At 44.1% G+C, this 23185-nt stretch overlaps 1 protein-coding gene across 2 annotated transcripts; it reads left to right on the top strand.

Moving 5' to 3' along the window:
* The first annotated feature begins 325 nt into the window (after window positions 1-325).
* Window positions 326-14922, top strand: LOC130605833 (zinc finger protein 367-like). Of its 2 annotated transcripts, none has more exons than XM_057421613.1 (6): window positions 326-705; window positions 844-1193; window positions 10979-11129; window positions 12597-12686; window positions 13663-13801; window positions 14386-14922. In XM_057421613.1, exons 2-6 carry the CDS (start codon window positions 864-866, stop codon window positions 14615-14617), a joined length of 942 nt encoding a protein of 313 aa, XP_057277596.1. In that variant the 5' UTR covers window positions 326-705; window positions 844-863; the 3' UTR covers window positions 14618-14922. The 2 variants fall into 2 exon arrangements, with proteins under 2 accessions (XP_057277596.1, XP_057277595.1); XM_057421612.1 differs by having other exon boundaries at window positions 12567-12686.
* Window positions 14923-23185: the final 8263 nt, after the last annotated feature.

Raw genomic sequence — 23185 nt, 5'->3', positions numbered from 1 at the left:
TTCTTGGTACACTCTGGCCCCCGCAGCGATATCCCGCAGAGAGGCAGCGGCTCTGAGCTCCCTGCTTTGCTTCCTCACAGAGCGCGGCCAACATGCTTACTTCTGCCACGTCCCCCAACGGCCACTGTAATAACCGCGCTGCTGCAGCCTTTACAGCGCCTGTTCCTAGTCTTCCGCCAGAGCTCATCCACCAAGCGCTCTAACGGCGAAACAAAAACGCTCACCAAGCTAGAGCAGACGAACAGGCGGGCGGGCCAATCAGCAGCCAAGTTGCGCCTCCTTATAGAAAATTAGTTATAGTGAGGCAAAACACCCCTAGCACTCCACCAGCCCAATCAGTTTCGAATTCTACTAGTCGACTTGGCGCCTAGCCAATAGAACAGCAGAAGTGAAGCCGAGTTCCGTTCTGTCCCCGCCCACACGGCAAAGTGGTTGGTAAGCGGTAACTGTTGCTCCGTGACGTAAGCACCTGGTTCGGTGATTGGTTACGCCCAGGCGCGAAATGTAACGCGGGAAATTTTCGGTTTCGGCCTTGGTTTTGCAACGCTGTTTTTCAGGAGTCATCAGGACTGGAATTGCAAGAGTGGATCGGCTCCACTTCAGAACGTGTGAGCAGATTGTAGCTGTCACAGATTTTGCGCCGGTGGTAGCTGAGAAAAGAGGGGTGAGGTCCCAAGAGGAGCCGCCGTCTCCGGCAGAAAACAGGTAAAGCAGAGTGGTGGGGTGGGATGGTGTTTGACAAATGGTGGTGGTGGTTGCAGGATTTCTACAATTTCCCCGCTTTGGGAAAGAGCAGCTGAGCCATTAGGAGCTTTCCCACTCCCTCTTCCCTTTTCTGCGCAGGTGTCTGCAAGGAGGTGGCGATGGTGGAGAAGCCACCGCCGGGTCTCCCGGTGACTTTTTACCAGGAGTCCCCGAATGGCGTACTTGTTTCTGTTATCAAAACCACCTCTGTCAAGCCGTTCTCCAGGGTCAGAGATGAGGAACTAACACTCCCCCCGCCCATCCTCATCAGCCCTGGCTTCAGCGACTTCATGGTTTACCCCTGGCGCTGGGGAGAGAATGCCCACAATGTGGCCTTTAGCCCGCGTGGCTCTGCTATCCCTTCATTCGTCCAGCAGCCCCGTGGGGGGCCAGCTAGAACCTGCAGCGGCGAAGAAGAGGACGCGAGTAGCAGCAGTAGCAGCCTCAAGGTGAGTGTGGTCGGGACAGGCCAAGCAGCTGGGTGCGATGGGGTACAGTCCGCTGCCCCATGCTTGCATCCCGTAGTCAGTGGGGTGGTCAAGTGCCTCACTACGGAAGGGCAGAGACGTAAAGTTAAAGGCAGCGCGCTGAGCATTCCTTCCTATTCTCCTTGTCTGTCTTCTCCTGGCCGCTTGAAGTCACTTCCGATGACACCGCGGTATGCTCAACCGCGTGGGGGGGAGGTGGGGGAGCCAGCTGCAGAGGTATGACAACCCAGCAACGGCCGGGCATCTATCTATGGGCTGATAACCGTCCAAAACATCAAAAGCACCCTAAAAGCTCCCTGCACCCAAAACAAATAGCCCCACCCCTAAAAGAAAACAAACGACCCAAAGCCAAACCCTGAAAACCTCCAATCCACAGAGCTCCCCCCAAATCCCAATAACCAACCAAACAAAAAAAACTGTCACCCCAAACTCCATGGATCCCAGTCCCCAAAGTAACCTAAACTAGACCCCCTGAAAATCCACTCCAAACAAAAAGCCCTAAACCCCTAAATACAAGAAATCCTGAAACCTTCATCCCCTAAATGCTCACACTCCCTCCAAAAGCCCCAACCATGCACAATGCCCCAAACCCCAGTAGCTCTCACACCCAAAACTCTGGGCACACCCTTTCTTCCCCCCTCCCAAACCATCCAACAAAAAAAAATATCCCAAACCAAGCAAACCCAAAGCTTGAAACCCAGCCCCCTCAAAAACACACCCTCCTAAATCCAATAAACTCCCCATAAACCCCTAAACCCAACCACTGGCTCCCAAGAACTTCAGAACTCACAGGCCTGGTAAATCATACTTAAATCCTAAACCTCCACAAATTACAACTTCCCCAACCCCTCCTGCCCCAAACACTTCAACCCTGCCAAAACCTCAACAAAACATCTCACCCCCCTGTAAAAAGCATAAACTGATACATTTCCCCCCCCCCCCCGAAAATGAGCTAAAGAAAAATGTTCTAACCTGGCCACCCCAAACTGGCAAAAGGCAACCCCCTCAAAACACACCACACAAAAAAGCATGCTAAACATTGAAACTTGAGGAAGCAACTATACTCCCCACAGCACACCACATGGAAAAAGAATGTGCACCCCAGCCCCTTCAACCTCAGGAAACCTCAACTCCCCAAACTGTACCACATGAAAAAGCATGCCACTCCCACCTCTTCCTTTGCTTCTCCCCCCTTATGTTGGCATTCTGCCCTGTAAACTGCAACACAAAAAAAGCGCACCAACCCAAATCCGAAGGAGGTATTCCCATCACAATGTGCCATGCTAAAAATAACCATACCAAATGAAGCCCTCCAAATCCAGAACATCAAACTCTCCCAAAAACACATCACAAAAAGGTGCTCCAAACCCAGCCTCTCAAACTCCAAAGCAACAGCTTCCTCAAAAAGCACCATGGAAAAAAGGCCTGCTCCATCTGCCCCCAAAACACAATACCCAAAAAAAAGTGCCAAACCCAGCCCCCACCCCAAAAAGATACCCTCACCCCTAGAATGTTCCACACAAAAAGATGTGCCCAGCCTCCTGAGAACAGAAAAGGTTGTGCCTCTCCCTAAAACACATCATAAGACATGGCAACTTCAGCCTCTCAAACAACAAGAAGGCACTCACCCTGCAAAACACACCACAAGAAAAAGCATGCCAAATCCAGTGTCTGGAACCCCAAGAAAGCAACCTCAAGCCCAAAAATGCACCACATGAAAAAGTGTGCCCAAGACCATCCACCTGAACCTTAGGAAGGCAAACCTCTCCCAAAAAATGTTCTGTGTGAGTAAGTGCACCAAATCCAGTCTCCTGAATGACAAAAGCAACTTTCTGCTCCAAAATGTGCCACGGGAAAAAGCACCCCAGCCCCTCAAACCCCAAGAAGGCAACCACTCTCAAAAACAAGCCACAGGAAAAGATGCTCCAGATATAGCCCCCCAGATCTTGAAAAGGCAACCTCCCACCCTAAAACGCACCACACATAAAAGTGCATCAAATCCTGCTCTCTGAAGCACAGGAAGGCGAGCCCCCCCAAACACGTTGCACCCAAACAATCCACCAAACCCAGCACATCAGACCACTGGGCCAAAACATGTCAAGACAAAACCATGCCCAACAAAGCCCACTGAGCCACCAAACAAAAAGATCCCCAAGACATGTTGAACCCACCCCTCCCCAACCACTGAACAAAAAAACTCCCCAAACATGCCTAAATAAAAGCATACCAAAACCAATAAACCCTGCCCCCCCCCAAATGCACCAAAACAAGAATGTGCAAAATCCAGTCCTGACAAACCCAGAATGAAAAAATACCCAAAACATGCCAAAAGAGAAACAGCCTAAGCTAATCCAATCACTGAACCAAAAAAATACCTCACAGCACACAAAAAATGCTGAAAACTTGGCAAAACGTGGCCTCTCAAAACCACATCAAAACAAAAGAATGTGCCCAATCTTGCCCTCCAACTATCAAACAAACAAACGAAAAAAAAAACAAAGCCACAAACCCAACTAAACCCCAATACTGCAAATTCTCCAAACACAATATTAATCCTCCAAACATGCCAAAACAAAACTGCGCCTAACCCAGTGCTCTCAACCATCAATCTGGAAAAAAAAAACTAAAATGCATTAGCACAAAAAATACACCAAACCTATCACCTTCAGCCACTGAACCAAAAGTCTCTCAAAACATGATGAAACTCAAACATTCAAACCGAGCCCTCAGTCACAAAACCCCTAGAAAAACCTAAACCCAAGAAAACCATGTTAAAGCAAAGACATGCCAAACCCAGCCCCCACAACAACCAAACCACTCCCCCAAACCAGGCCAAAATAAATAAAAGCCAAACCCAGCACCCCCCCATTAACAAACACATACACAAAAAAAAAAAATCCCCTAACTGCCAAAACAAAAGTGGGAAAAAAAAAAATTGAAAAATGCACCAAACAGCTTCCTGAACCACCATACTGAAACAAGCCACTAAAACATGCAAAAAAAACCGTAGCTGTCAAAATAATAAAAAAAACTAAACACCAACTATTCAAAACCCCAAAACCCAATATTACCCCAAAAACCCTGCCCCCCAATGACTGATACAAAAACCCCTGAAACCATGCCAAATCATAAGTATCCCAAACCCAGGCTCACCCTTACACTGAAAAAACCCAAATCACACAAAAGCTAAAATCCACCAATCACCAACTAAATAAACCCCCATAAAGTGCTAGAATAAAATTTTGCTTAAAATACACCAAACCTAGGTCCTCAAACCACTGAACCACATAAAACCTAATATGCCAAATGAAAAATGTCCCAAAACAAAACCAAATCTATCCCCCTCAACAAGAACACTTCCCCCCCCCCAAAAAAAAGAAAAACCACCACAAAACATGCTGAAACAAAAATATGCCAAATAAATCCCCCAGAACCACTGAACCAAAAAACCTTGCAAACAGTGTCACCCAACACTAAGGGGACAGACAGATTCTTTTAGGGAACCCTGGCAGAATGATGTTGGCACTAAATTGTAGAAAATTAAAGCTTTATTTTCTTATCAGTATATTATGATTATTATAGTAACTTAACTTATAATTTCTAGTCACCTGGACCCTCTGCAGGTCAGGTCAAATCTTGACACACTATTTTCTGTATCAAAATAACAATCATAAACTAGACTTGAAAATCATATAAAAGAACACAAGTCACTCAATCCTCGGAGAAAGCAAATGATGGTGGAGGCATTCCTGGGCACCAGGGATTCATGGATATCACTGTCCAGCAGCAGTTCCAGTCCAAGTTCCACAATTAGGACTTGTAACTGCTTCCCTTTTCTGTGATGGGGTGTGGTGGGTTGAACTTACCTGTATGCCGGGTGGCCACCAAAGCCTATTACTCCCCCTCCTCAGCTGGACAAGGGAGAGAAAATATAACAAAAGGCTCATGGCTCAAGATAAGGACAGGGAGAGATCATTCACCAATTACTGTCATGGGCAAAGCAGACTCAACTTGAGGAAAATTAATTAATTAATTTATTGCCAAACAAATCAGAGCAGGGTAATGAGAAATAAGACCTCCCCCCCCCCCACTCCTTCCTTCTTCCCAGGCTCAACTTCACTCCCTATTTTATTTACCTCCTCCTCCCAAGCAGTGCAGGGGGATGGGAAATAGGGGTTGTGGTCAGTTCATCTCACATTGTTTCTGCCACTTCTTCCTTCTCAGGGGGAGGACTCCTCACACTAGCACCAAAATAAAAAATAATCAATCCCCCCCCAGGACTTAAGCCATCCATTGTGGTCTTGCAGTCATGTGAGTTTGTGATGGGTTGACCTTGGTTGGGCATCAGGTGCCCACCAAACCACTTTATCACTCCCCCTCCTCAACAGGACACGGGGAGAAAATAAGATAGAAAAGAACTCATGGGTCAAGATAAAGGCAGTTTAATAAAACAAAAGCAAAGGCTGTGCACAGAAGCAAAGGTAAACAAAAGATTTATTCTCTACTTCCCATCAGCAGGCGGTGTCCAGCCACTTCCCAGGAAGCAGGGCTTCAGTACAAGCAGCAGTTGCTCCAGAAGACAAATGTAATAACAAATGCCCCCCCCCCCCCCCCTTTCTCTTAGCTTTTATTTCTGAGCAGATGTCATATAGAATGGAATATCCCTATCCCTTTGGTCAGTTTGGGTAAGATGTCCTGGCTATGTCCCCTCCCAAGATCTTGCCCACCTCCAGTCTACTGACCTTTGGGGGTGGTGGGGGGGGGGATGTTGGAGAGACAGCCTTGATGCTGTGACTTCCTTACATGCATGCACTATGGGGACCTTATTTCCTCCCACAGTATGTAGGGGTTTTATTTGGGCAGAACCAGGGCTGTTAGCAGATCCTGTGGTGTTAACCAGCCAAGTGACTTCTGCTAAATTTATATCCCAGTGCTTCCATGCCCCATTGCCCAATGCTCTCTCAACATAGTCTTTAACAGTCCATTATATCTCTCAATCTTTCCAGATGCTTGTGGATGATAGGGGATGTGATACACCCACTCAGTGCCATGTTTCTTTTCCCAGGAGTTTATGAGGTTATTTTGGAAATTAGTCACATTGTCTGAGTCAGTTCTTTCTGGGGTACCATGTCACCACAAAATTTGCTTTTCAAGGCTCAGGATGGTGTTTTGAGCAGTAGCATGGTTTACAGGGTATGTTTCTAGCCAACCAGTACTTGCTTCCACCATGGTGAGTACGTAGCTCTTGCCTTGGCATGTTTGTGGCAATAGTCCAGTATAGTCAATTTACCACTCCTTGGCATATCGAAAACCTAGAGACCACCCTCTGTTCCAGGGAGATTTTAATTCTGTAGCTTGCTTGATTGCAGCACATGTTTCCACATTGATGGGTGAGTTGTGCAGTAGCCTCCATGGTCAGGTCCACTCTATGATCACAAGCCCATCTGTGTGTTGCATCTCTCCCTAGATGTTCTGATGTTTTATGGGCCATGGAGCTACATATAGCTCACCCTTATGCTTCCAGTCCAGGTCCACCTGAGCCACTTCAGTTTTCGAAGCCATGTCTACCTGTTCATTGTTTTGATGTTCTTCAGTGGCATGACTTGGGCATGTAAGCATCTACATGGCATACCTTTAGAGTGATGTTTTCTACCCGAGCAGCGATGTCTTGCCACAATGCCTAGATGGGTTTACCCCTCTGCTGCCAATTGGTCTTCTTCCCCTTCTGTAGCCACCTCTATAGGGCATTTGCCACCATCCATGAATCAGCATAGAGAGAGAGAGTCCTGGCCACTTTTGTCATTCATCAATCTCTAGGGCAACCTGGATGGCTTTCACTTCTGCAAACTGACTTGACTCACCTTCTCCTTTAGTGGCTTCAGTGACTTGTCATGTGGGATTCCACACAGCTGCATTCCACTTCCAGTGATTTCCTAAAACACAACAGGAACTGACAGTAAACAGATCATAACACCTTTCATCTGAGAATTCATGGTGCATGAGCCCCCTCTTCAAGCAGTGCTCCAAAATTTCTGCCTTCTGGCCAGTCCATGATCTCTTCCAGGATTCCTGGGCAGTTGGGTTTCCCCAGTTGAGCTCATTGCGTGATGACCACTACCCACTTACTCCATGTGATGCTGGTTGTGTGATGTGTAGAGAGGACATTTCCACCACTGTTGCTTGTTTGGCTCATCTTTGGCCAGTGGTGGGTCCGTCTTGGCATTAGCTCTATCGGACATTGGGAAGCTTCTATCAGTTTCCCAGAGAAGCCACCCCTGTAGCCCCCTCACTACCAAAACCTGTCATGCAAACCCAATACTGAGTTTTCTCACCAAGATTCTGTGATTCCTATGACATCATAAATCAGCATACCTTGCACAGGATACCTCCTCTACCCAGGACATGGGAGTGCAGTATTTGCCGCCTTCCACCTGGACAGCAGCTTCCTCCACTCCCAGGCTATCCTGGCTACCTAGCTGATTCCTGTCTGCTGAAAAGTGCAGCCTTTGCCTGGTATATACCACTATGCTTCTGGCAATATCAGAGCACTGACTAATAAGCCTTTCTAATTCCCTATAGACCTTAAGCTGATGAGTAGGCTTGAATAGCCACCAGCTTGCAGGGGTGACCATCAGGGCTGCAGCCTAAGCATGAAGGCGAGCAGAGCAGGGAGCAGTCTGATAACTGTCAGTGTGCAGACCTTCCCTCAAGAACTGGCCATGCATCTCCTAACATACTACTCCCTGTTTGCTTCCCAGGTCATTAGTGTTCCCTAGGGGTCAGTTCTCATGTCTTGAACTGGTTGTGGGGACTGCTGGCACCCCCCAGTTCTTGCCTGCCCCTGTTGTGAGACTTACTACCAGCTGGCTGGTCCCTCATGCACACAGCCCAAGGGTGTCAGGGGCCCTGAAATCCCCTCAGACACCCCCATGGACCTCAGAAACCTCAAACTCTTGGCACATGGCAACTGCTGCTGCTGCTAGTGCCAGTTTCCCGCAGGTTGAACTGACTGTGGGGACAGCTGTTGACTGGAGCAGTTTGTGAAGGACTGATTATATCCCTTGGGAGGGACCCTGAAGCACAGAATCAGACTACAACTCAGAGAGAGTTATAAAGCAGGTACGTTTATTACGGTGGCGGGTGCAAAGGAGATCGCTCCTCCTAAGTTGCACACCAAGGGGTTAAGCAAGCAGATGTTTATTACACAAAAACATGCATATTCATTAGGTTCCCGAGAGAGCTGGGAGGATATTACAATTAGTTTAGGTACTCACTATCATAAGTCTCCTCCCTTTTGGCGCTTGCGCACTGCCCTCTGATGGTCATGGGCAGGGGTCTTCAAGATGAAGTAAGCGGTCTTCCTCATGTGGGCAGGGGTCTTCAAGATGAAGTAAGCTGTCTTCCTCACAGTGTACTTTTCACCTTTGGCACAGTTGGATGCCCCAGTAATCACAAAACCAGCTGAAACCAGCCATATCTGTAAGTTTCTGATAGCTGGCAAAGATTTAGGACAGTGTGACCTTCGTACAAAATTTATTGCAAGCAGAACACGATGAGCAGAGAAGGAGTATCCTAAGTTAGCAGATGTTTGGGAGTCACTGTCTCCAAACTAACTGATAATTAGAAGGATGGTAAGAAATAATTTACTCATTAGAAGGATGGAAAGAAATAATTCACTCTTGTTAGTAAGACTACTAAATTCTGTTATCACACCACAGACTTACAACACAAACATTGCTCTCTATCTTAGACCTAAGTTAAGTTAAAAGTATCTTAACCCTATGTTTTCCAGGCACTTGCTTTCCTTATATCAACCCCATGCTGGAGCAGGGGAACAATGTGAGGGGAAAAGCAGTCTCTCTGTCTTTATTTCAACTCATAAGATCTTGTTTTCTCCCCCTATCTTGCTTCTTGATGAAGAGAGGGAGTCAGTTGCTTGGAGGGCACCTGGTGTCCAGCCAAGGGTAACCAACCACAATGAATAAAAAAAAAAAGAGGGGGAAAAAAACCCCAACCAACAACACCCACCCCACCCCCCAAAAAAAACCCACAACAAAACAAAAAACAGATGCCCCAAAAGCCTGGAATGAAAAAAAACAAACAAAAAAACCCAGACACTCCAAAAGCCTGTTAGTAAAGAAAAACAAACCCAAACCAGTTGATGCAAAAGCCTGGAACCAAAAGAAAAAAACAGGTGACTCAAAAGGCCAGAAAAACCAAAACCACCAGGTGCCCCAAAAGCCAGGAAACAAAAGACACCCCCTCCCCCCCCCAACCCCTACAACTCAAAGGTTGAAACAAAAAATAAAAAAAACCTCAAAACCAACACAACTGTGTACAACTTAAAAGCCTGGACACCCCCCCCCCCAAAAAAAAAACACAAACAAAACCCACACAAACCAGAAGCCTGGAATCAAATAACCTCAAGACCCCAGACAGTAAAAAAAAAACTAAAAAAACCCACCCAACCAATCAAAAAAAAACCAAAAACCACACAAAAAACCCCAAACCAATCACAAAAAAAAAAAAATAAATAAACACACACAAAACACTGGAATCAAATGCCACAAACAATCCAAGACCCCAGAACGAATAAAACCTCCAACAACCGAAGACCCCAGAATGAAAAAGAAAATCTTCATATGACCCAAAAAGCAGGAACCAAAATAAAAACTCCAGACCAACCTGGAAACCCCAAAACTCACAACAACAACAACAACAAAAAATCCCCAACAGCCCAAAGCCATGGAATGAAAAAAAACCCTGGTGACTCAAAACCAACGGAATAAAAAAAATCCAGACAACTCAAGACCCTGGAGTGGAAAAAACATCCCAAACCAGATTCCCCTATATGTACACATCCCCACCCCCTACCTAATCCTGACACACCCCCCACCCACAACCTATCACATATACCCCACAGTGTCTTTTTTTTTTCTTTTTTATAAAAATTTTTGTGGTTTACTATGTATTATTTTAGCAGATCATTCAATTTTCTTGAGCTTATGTAAGAATATTGTGTGTGTTCTTGCTTGTGGGTTGGTTTGTTTGGTGGAGGGGGTATGTATTTTGCTAAACAGCTTACATGGAAAAGTATGGCACCTTGTCCTGGTTTCAGCTGGGACAGAATTAATTTTCATCCTAGTGGCTGGTACAGTGCTGTGTTTTGACTTTAGTCTGAGAATAATGTTGATAAAGCACTGATGTTTTAGTTGTTGCTAAGTAGTGCTTACCCTGAACTAGGACTTTTCAGTCTCTCATGCTCTTCTAGTGAGGAGGGGCACAGGAAGCCGGGAGGAAGCAGAGACAGGACACCTGACACAAACGAGGCAAAGGGATATTCCGTACCACGGCATGTCATGCCCAGTATAGAAACTGGGGGGAGTTAGCTGGGAGGGGCCAATTGCTGCTCAGGACAGGCTGAGCATTGGTCAGTGGGTGGTGAGCATCAGTATTGTGCATCAGTCTTGTTGGTTGGGGTTTTTTGTTTGTTTTCTCTCTCGCTCTCTCGTTGCTATTTCCCTTTTCATTAATATCATTAGTATTAGTATTGTATTATACTATACTTTATTTCAATTATTAAGCTGTTCTTATCTCAACACATGGGTTTTAGCTTTTTTATGAGTCTCCTCCCCTTCCCACTGGGGGGGGGGGGGGGTGTGAGCAAGCTAGCGTGAGTGACTGAGTTGTACTTAGTTGTCAGCTGGGGTTAAACATACTTCAGTTTCTTAATTATTTCAATACAGGATGGGAGAAGACGTGGCCGACCAAGAGCAGACACAGTTCGTGACCTAATAAATGAAGGAGAGCATTCTTCTAGCAGAATACGCTGCAATATCTGTAACCGGGTGTTTCCACGAGAGAAATCACTACAGGCACACAAACGAACTCATACTGGTAAGTGAAGAGATTAAAAGGAAGATGTGAGTAGCTGACAAACACTTATGAAGGAGCTGAGAAGGCAAAAAAAACCAACAAACAATTCAATCTGTTAATATCTTGGTTTAATTCTTAGATTAATTATACTTTTCTCACAGGGCTTGTTAGTGCAATCAAAAGAAAGTCTTTCTGTAACTGTTTTTGTCACAGGGTAACTAGCAGTAATTTGGGCTCTAATACAAAAGACATGTAGTGTAAACATTATATCTGCTGTTGTCGGACTTCCTTAATAAGAGGAAAAAATTTCCTGAGCTTGGGGTTCTGTACTTGGTAGTATTTTTCATCCTGACTGCCTCTTCTCTGACATCTGTTTCCTTCTTCTTTTGTGTAGTTTTTACACAGTAATTGAATCATACAATCATTTAGGTTGGAAAAGACCCATAAGACCGAGTCCAACTGTAAACCTTACACTACCAAGTCCACCACTATGGTGATTCAACTACTTCTCTGGGCAGCCTGTTTCAGTGCTTGATAACTCTTACAGTGAATAAATTTTTCCCAATATCCAGTCTAAACCTCCCCTTGCACAACTTGAGGCCATTTCCTTTTGTCCTACCTCTTGTTACTTGGGAGAAGAGACCAACACCTGTATTATCCAGTAGCATTTAATGCATACTTTAAACATCCATTTGGCATAAAATGCTGGCATGTTATCTGCTGTCCAATGCACTAAGGCTCTCTGAGTAAATGCAATTTTGAGTGCATAAAAGGAGAGCTTGCTTGTGTAAGCAGGCAAGGAACACCACTAGATAGTACAACTCTTCTATATTCAGCTTTCATAAATCTGTGTGGTTGTGGGTTTGGATTGGAGGAGTTGTTTAAACCTGTCAGGCAGCTCGTTCGCTCACTCCCCCCCTTCTTTCCCTCCTTCTTTTCTTCCCCCCCGCTCCTGGAGGGATGGGGAAGAGAATTGAAAGAATGTAACTCCCACAGGTTGAGAGAAGTACAGTCCAGTAACTAAGGTATAACACAAATCACTACTGCTACCACCAATGATAATAATGATAAGAGAAAATAACAAGGGAAGAGAATACGAGTCCGACCCCAAAAGAGAGCCCTGTGCCCTTCCGGGTAACTCAGTTACCTACCCGGGCATGATGTGCTGTGGTATGGAATACCTCTTTGGCCAGCTTGGGTCAGGTGTCCTGTCTCTGCTTCCTCCCGGCCTCCCCTCCTCCCTGGCAGAGCATGAGACTCAGAAAGTCCTTGGTCAGAGTAAACATGACTTAGCAACAACTAAAAACATCAGTGTTATCAGCTCTATTCCCTGGCTGAAAGTCAAAACACAATGCTGCACCAGCTACTAAGAAGGAGAAAAAATTGACTGCTACTGCTAAACCCAGGACAGTTGTTTTTTTTGGGATTTCTGGGTGTTGTTTTGTTTTGATTTTAAAGGTGAAAGACCTTATTTGTGTGACTACCCAGACTGCGGGAAAGCCTTTGTTCAGAGCGGGCAACTCAAAACTCACCAGCGTCTTCACACAGGGGAAAAGCCTTTCATCTGCTCAGAGAACGGTAAGGTTTCAGAGAACAACTTGTGCCTTTATCATGGTTTAACCCCAGTCTGCAACTAAGTACCCCACAGCTGCTCACTCACCTGCCCCGCCCCACCCCTGATAGAATGGGGAAAAGAATCATAAGGAGGTAAAACCTGTGGGTTGAGATAAGAACAGTTTAATAATTGAATTAAAGTAAAAAAGAATAACAATAACAGTAATGATAATTAACAGGAAAGAGAGAGGAATAATACTCAAGAAACAGAAGTGATGGACAATACAATTGCTCACTACCCAGCCAGTCAGTCTCTGAGCAGCGATCGGTGGCTCCCAGCTAACTCCCCCCCCATTTTATATACTGAGTGTGATGTCCTATGATATGGAATATCCCTTTGGCTAGTTTGGGTCAGCTGTCCTGACTATGCTCCCTCACAGCTTCTTGTGCACCTGGTCAGTAGCAGAGCATGAGAAACTGAAAAGTCGTAGTTCAGGGTACGTACTACTTAGCAACAACTAAAACATCAGTGCTTTATCAACATTATTATCACATTATAATCCAAAACACAGCATTGTACCAGCCACTAGGAAGAAAATTAACTATCCCACCTGAAACCAGCACAGGCTTTCAGAATTAGTATCAGTCTAGTACTGGAAATGTATAGATGCTCATGTGTCAGCTATATATACAAGCTTTGGATCTTAATTTTCGAGGAGCATCTAGGGAAAGAAGAAGCCACACAGAATCATGCAACTTAGATAGAAGGATTGCATGCTTGATTTATGTAAGCCAGGTTATCAGTAATTGTATCAGTCAATACCAATGCATAAAATGATTAGGTATGTTGTGAGACTTGCAGCTAGTGTGCTGTTTTCAACTGGATGCAGGTTTTTGTGGAGTAAAGAAGGTTGGATTCATTCCATGGCTGTTATTCTAACTTGTCAGTTGACTGCTTTCCTTAATGTGTTTTCTATTGGTATTTTGTGGATTTTTTAAGGGTGTTTAAGCAGATTCACACATGCAAACCGTCATTGCCCCAAACACCCATATGCCCGGCTGAAGAGGGAAGAACTCACAGTCAGACTGAGTGAAAAACAGAAGGCTGACAATAAAGCTGCAGCTGAGTGGCTAGCGAAGTAAGTTTCCTTATGTTGTGATCTCTCTCTAAATTTATAACACAGAGTGGACTGAGAAAGTGTTTTATTCTTAGGAGGGAAAAAAAAAAAAGGAAAGAAAAACAATAAACAAAACCCAGCTATTCCTTTAGTATGATTCAACCCAGCCTCACCTTTTGTTTAAGTACTGACTCCTGGTTATGACAAAGTTCCTCATGAGGCTTTCTTGTCTGTTTTTCCTTCTCTACTTAAATGCTTCACTTTGCTTGAACAACACCTGCTAATATCATGTTAGTGCTACAGTCATTACTGCTGAATTTGCATCTATGTGAGGAACAACAATGTACAGGGAGAGCTGACTGGTGGGAATACCATGTATTAGAAAGAGCTGTGTGAAAGATCAGATGTCCCTTGGGCACTTTAAATGCTCAATAAAGGAGGCTTCTGATAAGCACTTAAATAGTGCCATAAAAGGATTGAAAGAGAAAAAAGAAATGCAGCGATTAGTCATGTGCAAGGCAATACTTGGAAGGTCTGCTAGCTTTGAATAGTAGTTCTTACATAAACTGTACATAATTTAAAAACATTCTCCACCTCTGTTGTAGGTACTGGGAGACTAGAGAACAGCATGCTCCCACTTTGAAAAGTAAAACAATCCAGAAAATGGATCAGGGACAGAAGGACCGGATGGGATTTCTTCAGTCTGATGAAGAGGATGATGAAGAGAAAAATAATGCTCATTCAGCAGCTCGCCGCAGCCTCCAGGAACAGCGTGAACACATGCATGGTGCATTGGCTCTTATTGAACTTGCAAACCTAGCTGTGGCACCACTGTGACAGTAGCATAGGAATGGAGTCTGCCTTTATGAAATGGTGGTACTTGGTGGTCCTTAACCAGTTAGATCCTGGGCATAATCTAAGCACCTTATTTATTTATCATAGGCTGCTGTTCTGTAGAATTTATAGTGATTGCTGTCGCCCCATAATATGGGGTGAGAGAGTTGCACTTTTTGTAAGGTAAAAGACAAATGTAAAGTTTAAGTATCTTGTAAATATGGAACCACATAATGCAGGGTGGATAAACTTCATGTTGTGAGAAGCTAGAATTTTGCAAGGTTAACTCATTATTTGAAACTGTTTTCACAGGAAGCACTTTCTGAGCAGTTTGTGGTTAGCAGAATGGTACACATAGAATCATAGAATAGTTAGGGTTGGAAAGGACCTTAAGATCATCTAGTTCCAACCCCCCTGCCATGAGCAGGGACACCTCACACCATGTCACCCAAGGCTCTGTCCAACCTGGCCTTGAACACCGCCAGGGATGGAGCATTCACAACTTCCCTGGACAACCCGTTCCAGTGCCTCACCACCTTTACAGTAAAGAATTTCTTCCTTATATCCAATCTAAACTTCTGTTTAAGTTTGAACCCATCATCCTTTGTCCTATTATTACAGTCCCTAGTGAAGTCCCTCTCCAGCATCCTTGTACGCCCTCTTCAGATACTGGAAGTCTGAGAAAATGGAAAGTATCTCACTGTTTAAGCAAAACTGTATTAAGTGGTAGGTCTGAGGATACTGTAAGCAGCAATGGAATCAAGTTTTCTAATGTCAGTATATTTTTGCCTATAATAACTAAGGCAGAAGATAACTTGTAGAAGGGAAGAAACTGCTTCATGCAGGAAGTTGTAAGATAGTTCAGGATCTTCACTACAACTGTTCAAGTTATGTGTCATGGTTTAGGGACAATATGAGACTTTGACTTTGCTGTTTTATGTTTTTTTTTAATTTGATCTCAGCAGAATCTTTTGGTTTGAGTAGCACATGTTATTCCTAATGTATGATGTTAGGAACTTTTGCACATTGTTGGGTTTATCTGAAAATGATTAGTCTTGCAAAGGCTAGACAAAGGTAAACAATTGGTAATATTTTTTAGATATTTTTGGACCCTTTAATGATTTGGCACTTGCTTTTGTTAATAAAGGGGGGTATTGACAGGGTGGTATTGATTTGTACTAAACTGTTTTAAATCTCCAATTAGCAAACACTGAGTTATAAAATATTGCTCTCATATGATTATTAGCAAACAGTAGCCTTCATACTCACTGTGAATAAAGGATAACATGCCAGTCTTGTGTTCACTAACTGTAGCACAGCTATCAATTAAACATGTCAAAAAAAAAGTATTCACTATATAACCAGAAAATAGGCTTCTAAAGGCAGTTTTGAGTATGTTAACTGTGTGATTTCATATATTTCCCAAATAAATGAAGGTACAGAACACTGCCTAGTGCTCTAAGATGCAGATAAAAACCATTTAGCAGTATATTTGTCACCTCATGAGTCTTGTGTACTTTCAAATACCATTGTCTCATAGTGATTTCTTTCTGTATTTTTCTTGGAAGGCAACCAGAGATCCGTAATATGCTACAGAAATTTTGTTTCCGAATTGGATAAACTCTTTGGTTGAGCTACTACTTTAGGGGATGTTAATAAGTCATATTTACTGACCCACTTGCTCCTAACTCCTCCCTTTCATTGAAGGTCAGGAAATCCAGATAAGAATTCAGACTTTCCCTCTTTCTTAAGTGAGAAGAAAAAAAATTGTTCAATTACTTGATATAGACTGACTAGCTGCATAGAGCTGTTTCAGAAAAGTAGTAATTCTACAGTGGAAACTGCAATTGTTGGGTTATGTTCTCTGATAATTGATACCTGTTGTGGTAGAAATTGTATTAACTCAGTTTGTTTAAAATAATGTATTAATGCACTCCAGTTTTAATCTTTTGGACTTAATGAAATGAAACACTTTATAGTCATTTCAGGTTTCTTAGGCTATGTAAAACTACCTAGCAATTCATGGCTGTGGGTTTAGCATCTTTCAGTTACATGCTTTTGACTGTTCTGTTGGCTGCATACCAATAGTCTGATCTCAAATTGAGCCTTGTGCATGAATTTCTTGTACTTGCGATTCATAACTTGAAATTGCTTGAGTGGTATTTCACAGGGCACAAGACTAATCACCAGCCACTTGCAGATACAAGTTATAACTTAATTCAATAGAACTGATTTTCCCAATCATCTGTAGTGCTTTTGACAACTTGTAAAATGCTTCTTTCATATGACAAGTAGAATTTTATGTAGCTGTTGAAAAATTTCAGACAGCTCAAGTACTTGTGTGTAAGTAACAGTTTTTTGGTAAAATAACAAGTAAAAAAAACTGAGGTGGAAGACTGCTTTTGTTTTTATTAAAAAGTGATTGTATGCAAGAAATATTGGTGTGTTCTATGCTTTATAAGATTAATCTGTAGTTTGGCATGATTTAACAGCAGAAGAGTAAATGTGCTGCATTTTAATATGTTCTTTGAATAAAAAACTGATTTAACTTTAAGCTTTAATTTACATGTGTGTAATGTTGGGGAATTTTTGTTGTAACCTTTGAGGTGAATTAAACACATGTTTGAGATTAAATATAAAAAGTTTTAATGAACAATGCATTGGACAGTCCTAATGCCATAAATGGACCTACAAGGAGTCTGCAAAGGTGCATCAGGAGAAGATTCCTTATATTCATTTGCACCTGCACCGATTATGTGAGAGTTGGCATGGGGTGCCTTAACCAGCCTTGGGTCCATACCCTAGCCCAGCTCTGCTGCCCAAGGGTGAGCACTTGCATTCCAGGATTGCTACAAGAGGACAAAGCTGTGGCTGTTTCTTATCACCTAGGGAAATGTCTCTTCCATTCCTGCTTCCAGCCAGTTTAACCCCTTCTGCAGTTGGGCTTTCTTATCCTCCATGCCAAATCATTCCTTGATCTCAAATTACTACTGCTGATCAGTTAAAATTTGAATTTTCCCTTCATTGGTGTTTGGTAATTCTTAATCCTCTTCCTCATTGCTATCATTCTGACATGTCACAGATCACATAGGTGTTTATGTATCCTGTTTGTTGAAATTGGACATATTATAAGTTAACCTTCTTGAGCTAAATTTTTAGTAGTTCTCTGACCAAAACTTTGAGAATTCCTTTGAAACAAAGCCAAATACAAGTAAACAACAAGAGCCTAGAACTTCTTGATGCAGCTTTTATCTAGAGATAGTGTGGTGGATTGACCTTGGTTGGCTGCCAGACACTCACTCAACTGCTCTCTCACTCCCCCTCCTCAGTAGGACAAAGGGGAGAAATAAAGACGGAGAAGCCTGTGGGTTGAGCTAGACACAGGGAGATCACTTACCAATTACCATCACAGGCAAAACAGACTTAAGCTGGGGGAAAAAAGTTTAATTTATTGACAATTAAAAATGGAGTAGGATGATGAAAATCAAAACCACCTTCCTGCCTCCTCCCACTTTTTCCCAGGTTCAAATTTACTCCTTCATTCCTGACTCTTCTCTCCCCCCCTCCCCAGTGGTGCAGGGGGAATGGGGGTTGTGTTTAGTCCATAACAGTTCATCTCTGCTGTTCCTTCCTCCTCACACTGTTCCCCTGCTCAAGAGCAGGCTATCCATGGGCTGGAGATTTTTCAGAAAATGTCCAACTGTTCCACAGTGGGAGGTCCTCCACGGGCTTCAGGAGTATCCTGGGTTCAGCAGTAGCAGTCATTTTTCTCCTTAGTAACTTGTGTAGTGCTGTCTTTTCAAGTTTAGCCTGAGAACAACGCCGATAACACTGAAGTTTTTAATTGTTGCTAAGTAATGTTTATTCACAGAATCATAAAATCATAGAATAGTTAGGGTTGGAAAGGACCTTAAGATCATCTAGTTCCAAACCCCCTGCCATGGGGCAGGGACAACTTATACTAAATTCTGATCAAGGACTTTTCAAGCTCATGCTCTGCCAGTGAGGAGGAGCACGGGAAGCTGGGAGGAAGCAGAGACAGGACACCTGACCCAAACTAGCCAAAGGGTTATTCCATACCACAGCACATTATGCCCAGTATATAAACTAGGGGGAGCACCATGCAGCCGCTAGCTCACTCCCCCCTCCCTTCCTCCTCCTGCACCTGGAGAGATGGGGAGGAGAACTGAAAAAATGTAACTCCCATGGGTTGAGACGAGAACAGGCCAGTAACTAAGGTATAAAACGAAACTACTACTGCTACCACCAATAATAATGATAAGGGAAATAACAAGGGGAGAGAATACAATTGCTCACCACCTGCCGACCAATACCCAGCATGACCAGAGCAGCTATCTAGCCCTTCCAGATAACTCCTTCCAGTTTCCCTTTGGCTAGTTTGGGCCAGGTGTCCTGTCTCTGCTTCTTGTGCCCCTCCTCATTGGCAGAGCATGAGACAAAAAGCCCTTGATTGGAGTAAACATTACTTAGCAACAACTAAAACCATCAGAGTTATCAGCGTTGCTCCCAGACTGAAAGTCACTGAAACACAGCACTGCACCAGCTACTAAGGAGAAGAATGAGTTCTACTTCTGAACCCAGGACAGTATCTACCCCTTATTCCATACCATTCACCTCATGCTCAGATCCCACATTTTTCAATATACTATCACTCTTGTCTCATATACATGTGTGTGTATATATATATATATACCCACACATACACAAAGAGAGAGATCATTCCTTAGTGCATGGGCCAATCCCTAAAAAGCTGAGGAGCTCATCCGATCCATGATGTCGGGCTCCATCTCTTGTAACAGTCTTTCAGAGCAGGAGAGATGGTGTGTAGTGTTGGATTGTTGCCTGCGGATGACACCATTGGAACTCGTCTGGTCACTGCTGAGCTCGTCTAGTTTAATCATTCTTTGTTGGGATGATGATTGGAAGGAAGTCAGGGCCAGTCTCTGGTGACCTGAGGACATCTAGTTGGTGGGCTACAAAAGTGCTACATAGCAGGCAACATCATATAATTGAGTTCACGGGCTGTTTTCCCCTAAAATCAAATCCCCTTGAGGTACACATCGGACTTTCCCATCTTCCCACATTACACACCAAGTATATCTGGGTCCCTGAGCAAAAGCAATCCCACGAGTGGGTTTGCCTTTACCTGAATCAGGAATAATCCAGACAGTTTTCCCCAGCAAATTCTTTATGTGCATCACAGGAACTTTATCCCCTTCGACAGTATGTAAAATTTCTGACTGGGCTAGGCCAGCCCTGTTGGCAGATCCTCTGGTGTTGACCAACAAGGTGGCTTTTGGTAAATGTATATCCCAATGTTTGAAAGTCCCACCACCATTGCTCTCAGTGTAGTTTTTAACAGCCCATTGTACCGTTTGATTTTCCCAGAGGCTGGTGCATGTTAGGGGATGTGATATACCCACTCAATGCCATGCTCTTTGGCCCAAGCATCTATAAGTTTGTTCCAGAAATGAGTCTCATTGTCTGAGTCACTTCTCTCTGGGTTGCTGTGTTGCCACAAGATTTCTTTCTCAAGTCCCAGGATTGCCGCAGAAAATACATGGACTCAGTCAGAGATCAATATGATCAGACAAAAAGCCATTTATTACAAAGCCTTAACCCCTTGAATACTATTTCTTACATGCACTTACAGTGATTTGGCATATTATGATTGGATACATGTCCTGAAGACCCTTTGCAACTAGCATATAATTGGTTAAGCACAGGTGTGGGAACTTGACCTCGAAAGCTTGCCGACAGTCCACAGTTCTCATTACATCAGTGAATTCTAGCTTCTTCTTATCTTGCTTGCTTAAGCTTCCTTGGGCCTCTCACGGCCTTGCTGTATCTTTCAGGATTATTCAGAGTTTATGTACCAATTATCCATTCTCCCGTGAGAACACTGTCTCCACACAGGATAGTGTTCCAGGCAGTGGTGTGGGGCACAGTGTATGTTTCCAGCCATCCGGTGGTTGCTTCCACCATGGTAAGCACATGGCGCTTGCCTTGGCAGGTTGGGGGAAGTGTGATATAGTCAATCTGCCAAGCTTCCCCATATTTGTACTTGAGCCATCATCCTCCATACCTGAGAGGCTTTAACCACTTGTCTTGGTTAATTCCAGCATGTTTCACAGTAATGAATGACCTGGGCAATAGTGTCCATTGTAAAGTCCACCCCTCGATCCAATCCATATTTTGCATCTCTGCCTTGATGGCCTGAGGTGGCCAGGCTAAAAATACTTCACCCTTATGTTGCCAATGTGTGTCCATCTGAGCCACTTCAATCTTAGCAGCTTTATCCACTTGTTGGTTGTTCTGATGTTCCTCAGTGGACTGACTTTTGGGTACACAAGTATCTTTATGGCGTACCTTCGCCACCAGGTTCTGCACCTGGAAAGGGATGCCTTGCCACAGTGCAGCAGCCCAGATGGATTTACCTCTGCATTGCCATTTGCTCTTCTTCCATTGCTGCAACCACCCCCACAGGGCATTTGCCGCTATCCAGGAGTCAATATAGAGATAAAGTAATGGCCATTTTTCTCTTTCAGCAATGTCCAAGGCCAGCTGGATGGCTTTCACCTCAGCAAACTGACTAGATTCACCCTCTCCTTCAGCAGGGTCTGCAACTTGTCATCAAGGACTCCATACAGCTGCCTTCCACTTCTGATGCTTTCCCACAGTACAGCAGGACCCATCAGTAAAAAAAACTTATTGCTTTTCGCTTTCTGACAGTTTCTTATATGGTGGGGCCTCTTCAGCACACATCACCTCCTCCTCTGGTGACATTCCAAAATTTTTGCCTCTTTGTCCTCTGGCCAGTCCATGATACCTTCTAGGATTCCTGCATGATTGGGATTTCCTATTCAAGCTCGTTGTGTGATTAGTTCATCCTACTTACTTACATGATGTATCATCAGCTGCATGATGTGCAGGGAGCCTCTGCCTCCAGCCATGTGGAGGAGAGGGGCAATCAGGTTTTCTAGACTGGCAGTACAGTTCCACAGAAGTATACAGCTCTAGTAGATACTGGTACACAGTGTACCCTGATGCCACCAAGCTATCAAAGGGTGGACCCCATTTATACTTGTGGAGTGACAGAAAGATCCTTCTGTTGTGGGGTTGCTGAAGGTCAAAGAACAAGTGCCCATCACTACCACAACAGTGCACTGGTGGCAATATCGCACCAACCGAGACTCCTTGATTCCCATCCATAAGATGATCTGTTGGCTAGAGAGCCAAGGAGTGATCAGCAGGACCCGTTCACCCTTTAATACCCCCATGTGGCAAGTGAGAAAGTCTAATGGAGAGTGGAGACTAACAGTAGACTATCGTGGCCTGAATGAAGTCACACCACCATTGAGTGCTGCCGTACCGGACATGCTAGATCTTCAGTATGAACTGGAGTCAAAGGCAGCCAAGTGGGATGCCACAACTGATATTGCCAATGCATTTTTCTCAATTCCTTTGGCAGCAGAGTGCAGGCCACAGTTTGCTTTTACTTGGAGGGGCTTCCAGTACACTTGGGGTAGAAACACAGCCCTACCATCTGCCTTGGAGTAACCCAGACTCCACTGGAAGAGGCACAATCTCCAGAACACCTGCAGTACATTAATGACATCTTTGTATGGGGAGATACAGAAGAAGAATTTTTTGAGAAAGGGAGGAAAATAATCCACATCCTGATGAAGGACAGTTTTGCCATAAAAGAGTAAGGTCAAGGGACCTGCACAGGAGATTCAGGTTTTAGGAATAAAATGGCAAGATGGACATCTCCAGATTCCCACAGATGTGACCAGCAATATAACACCAATGTCTCCACCAACTAATAAGAAAGAAACACAAGCTTTCCTTGGTGTTTTTGGTTCTAGAGAATGCACATCCCAAATTACAGTTTGATTGTAAGCTCTCTCTATCATGTGACCTGGAAGAAGAATGATTTCAAATGGGGCCCTGAGCAACAACAAGCCTTTGAGCAAATTAAACAAGAGACAGTTCATTTATTGAGCAGCGATCTGGGCATTCCAGGTAACTCCCCTCAGTTTATATAATGGTCATAACTTTTTGTGGTACGGAATGCCCCTTTGGCTAGTTTGGGACAGGTGTCCTGTCTCTGCTTCCTTCCGGCTTCCCCTCTTCCCTGGCAGAGCTTGAGACTGAGAAAGTCCTTGATGGGAGTAAACATTATATAGCAGCAACTAAAGACATCGGTGTTATCAGTGTTGTTCTCAGGCTGAAAATCAAAAACCCAGCACTGCACCAGCTACTAAGGAGAAAAAATTACTGCTACTGATGAACCCAGGACACCAGCTTACCACAGGTTCTGCTGTGGCACATCAGTCCCACAGAAGTATAAGGCTCTAGTAGATACCGGTGCACAGTGTACCCTGATGCCATCAAGCTGTCAAGGGGTGGAACCGATCTATATTTATGGAGTGACAGGAGGATCCCAAGAGTTGACTGTGCTGGAGGCTGAAATCAGCCTGACTGGGAGGGAATGGCAAAAGCACCCTATTGTGACTGGTCCAGAGGCTTCATGCATCATCGGCATAG

The sequence above is a fragment of the Pezoporus wallicus genome, unplaced genomic scaffold (assembly GCF_028554395.1).
Source record: "Pezoporus wallicus isolate ANWC-B61680 ecotype Strahan unplaced genomic scaffold, APGP_CSIRO_Pwel_v1 contig_8491, whole genome shotgun sequence".
In the NCBI taxonomy this organism is placed as follows: Eukaryota; Metazoa; Chordata; class Aves; order Psittaciformes; family Psittacidae; genus Pezoporus; species Pezoporus wallicus.
This window is presented reverse-complemented; position numbering and strand designations above follow the sequence as displayed.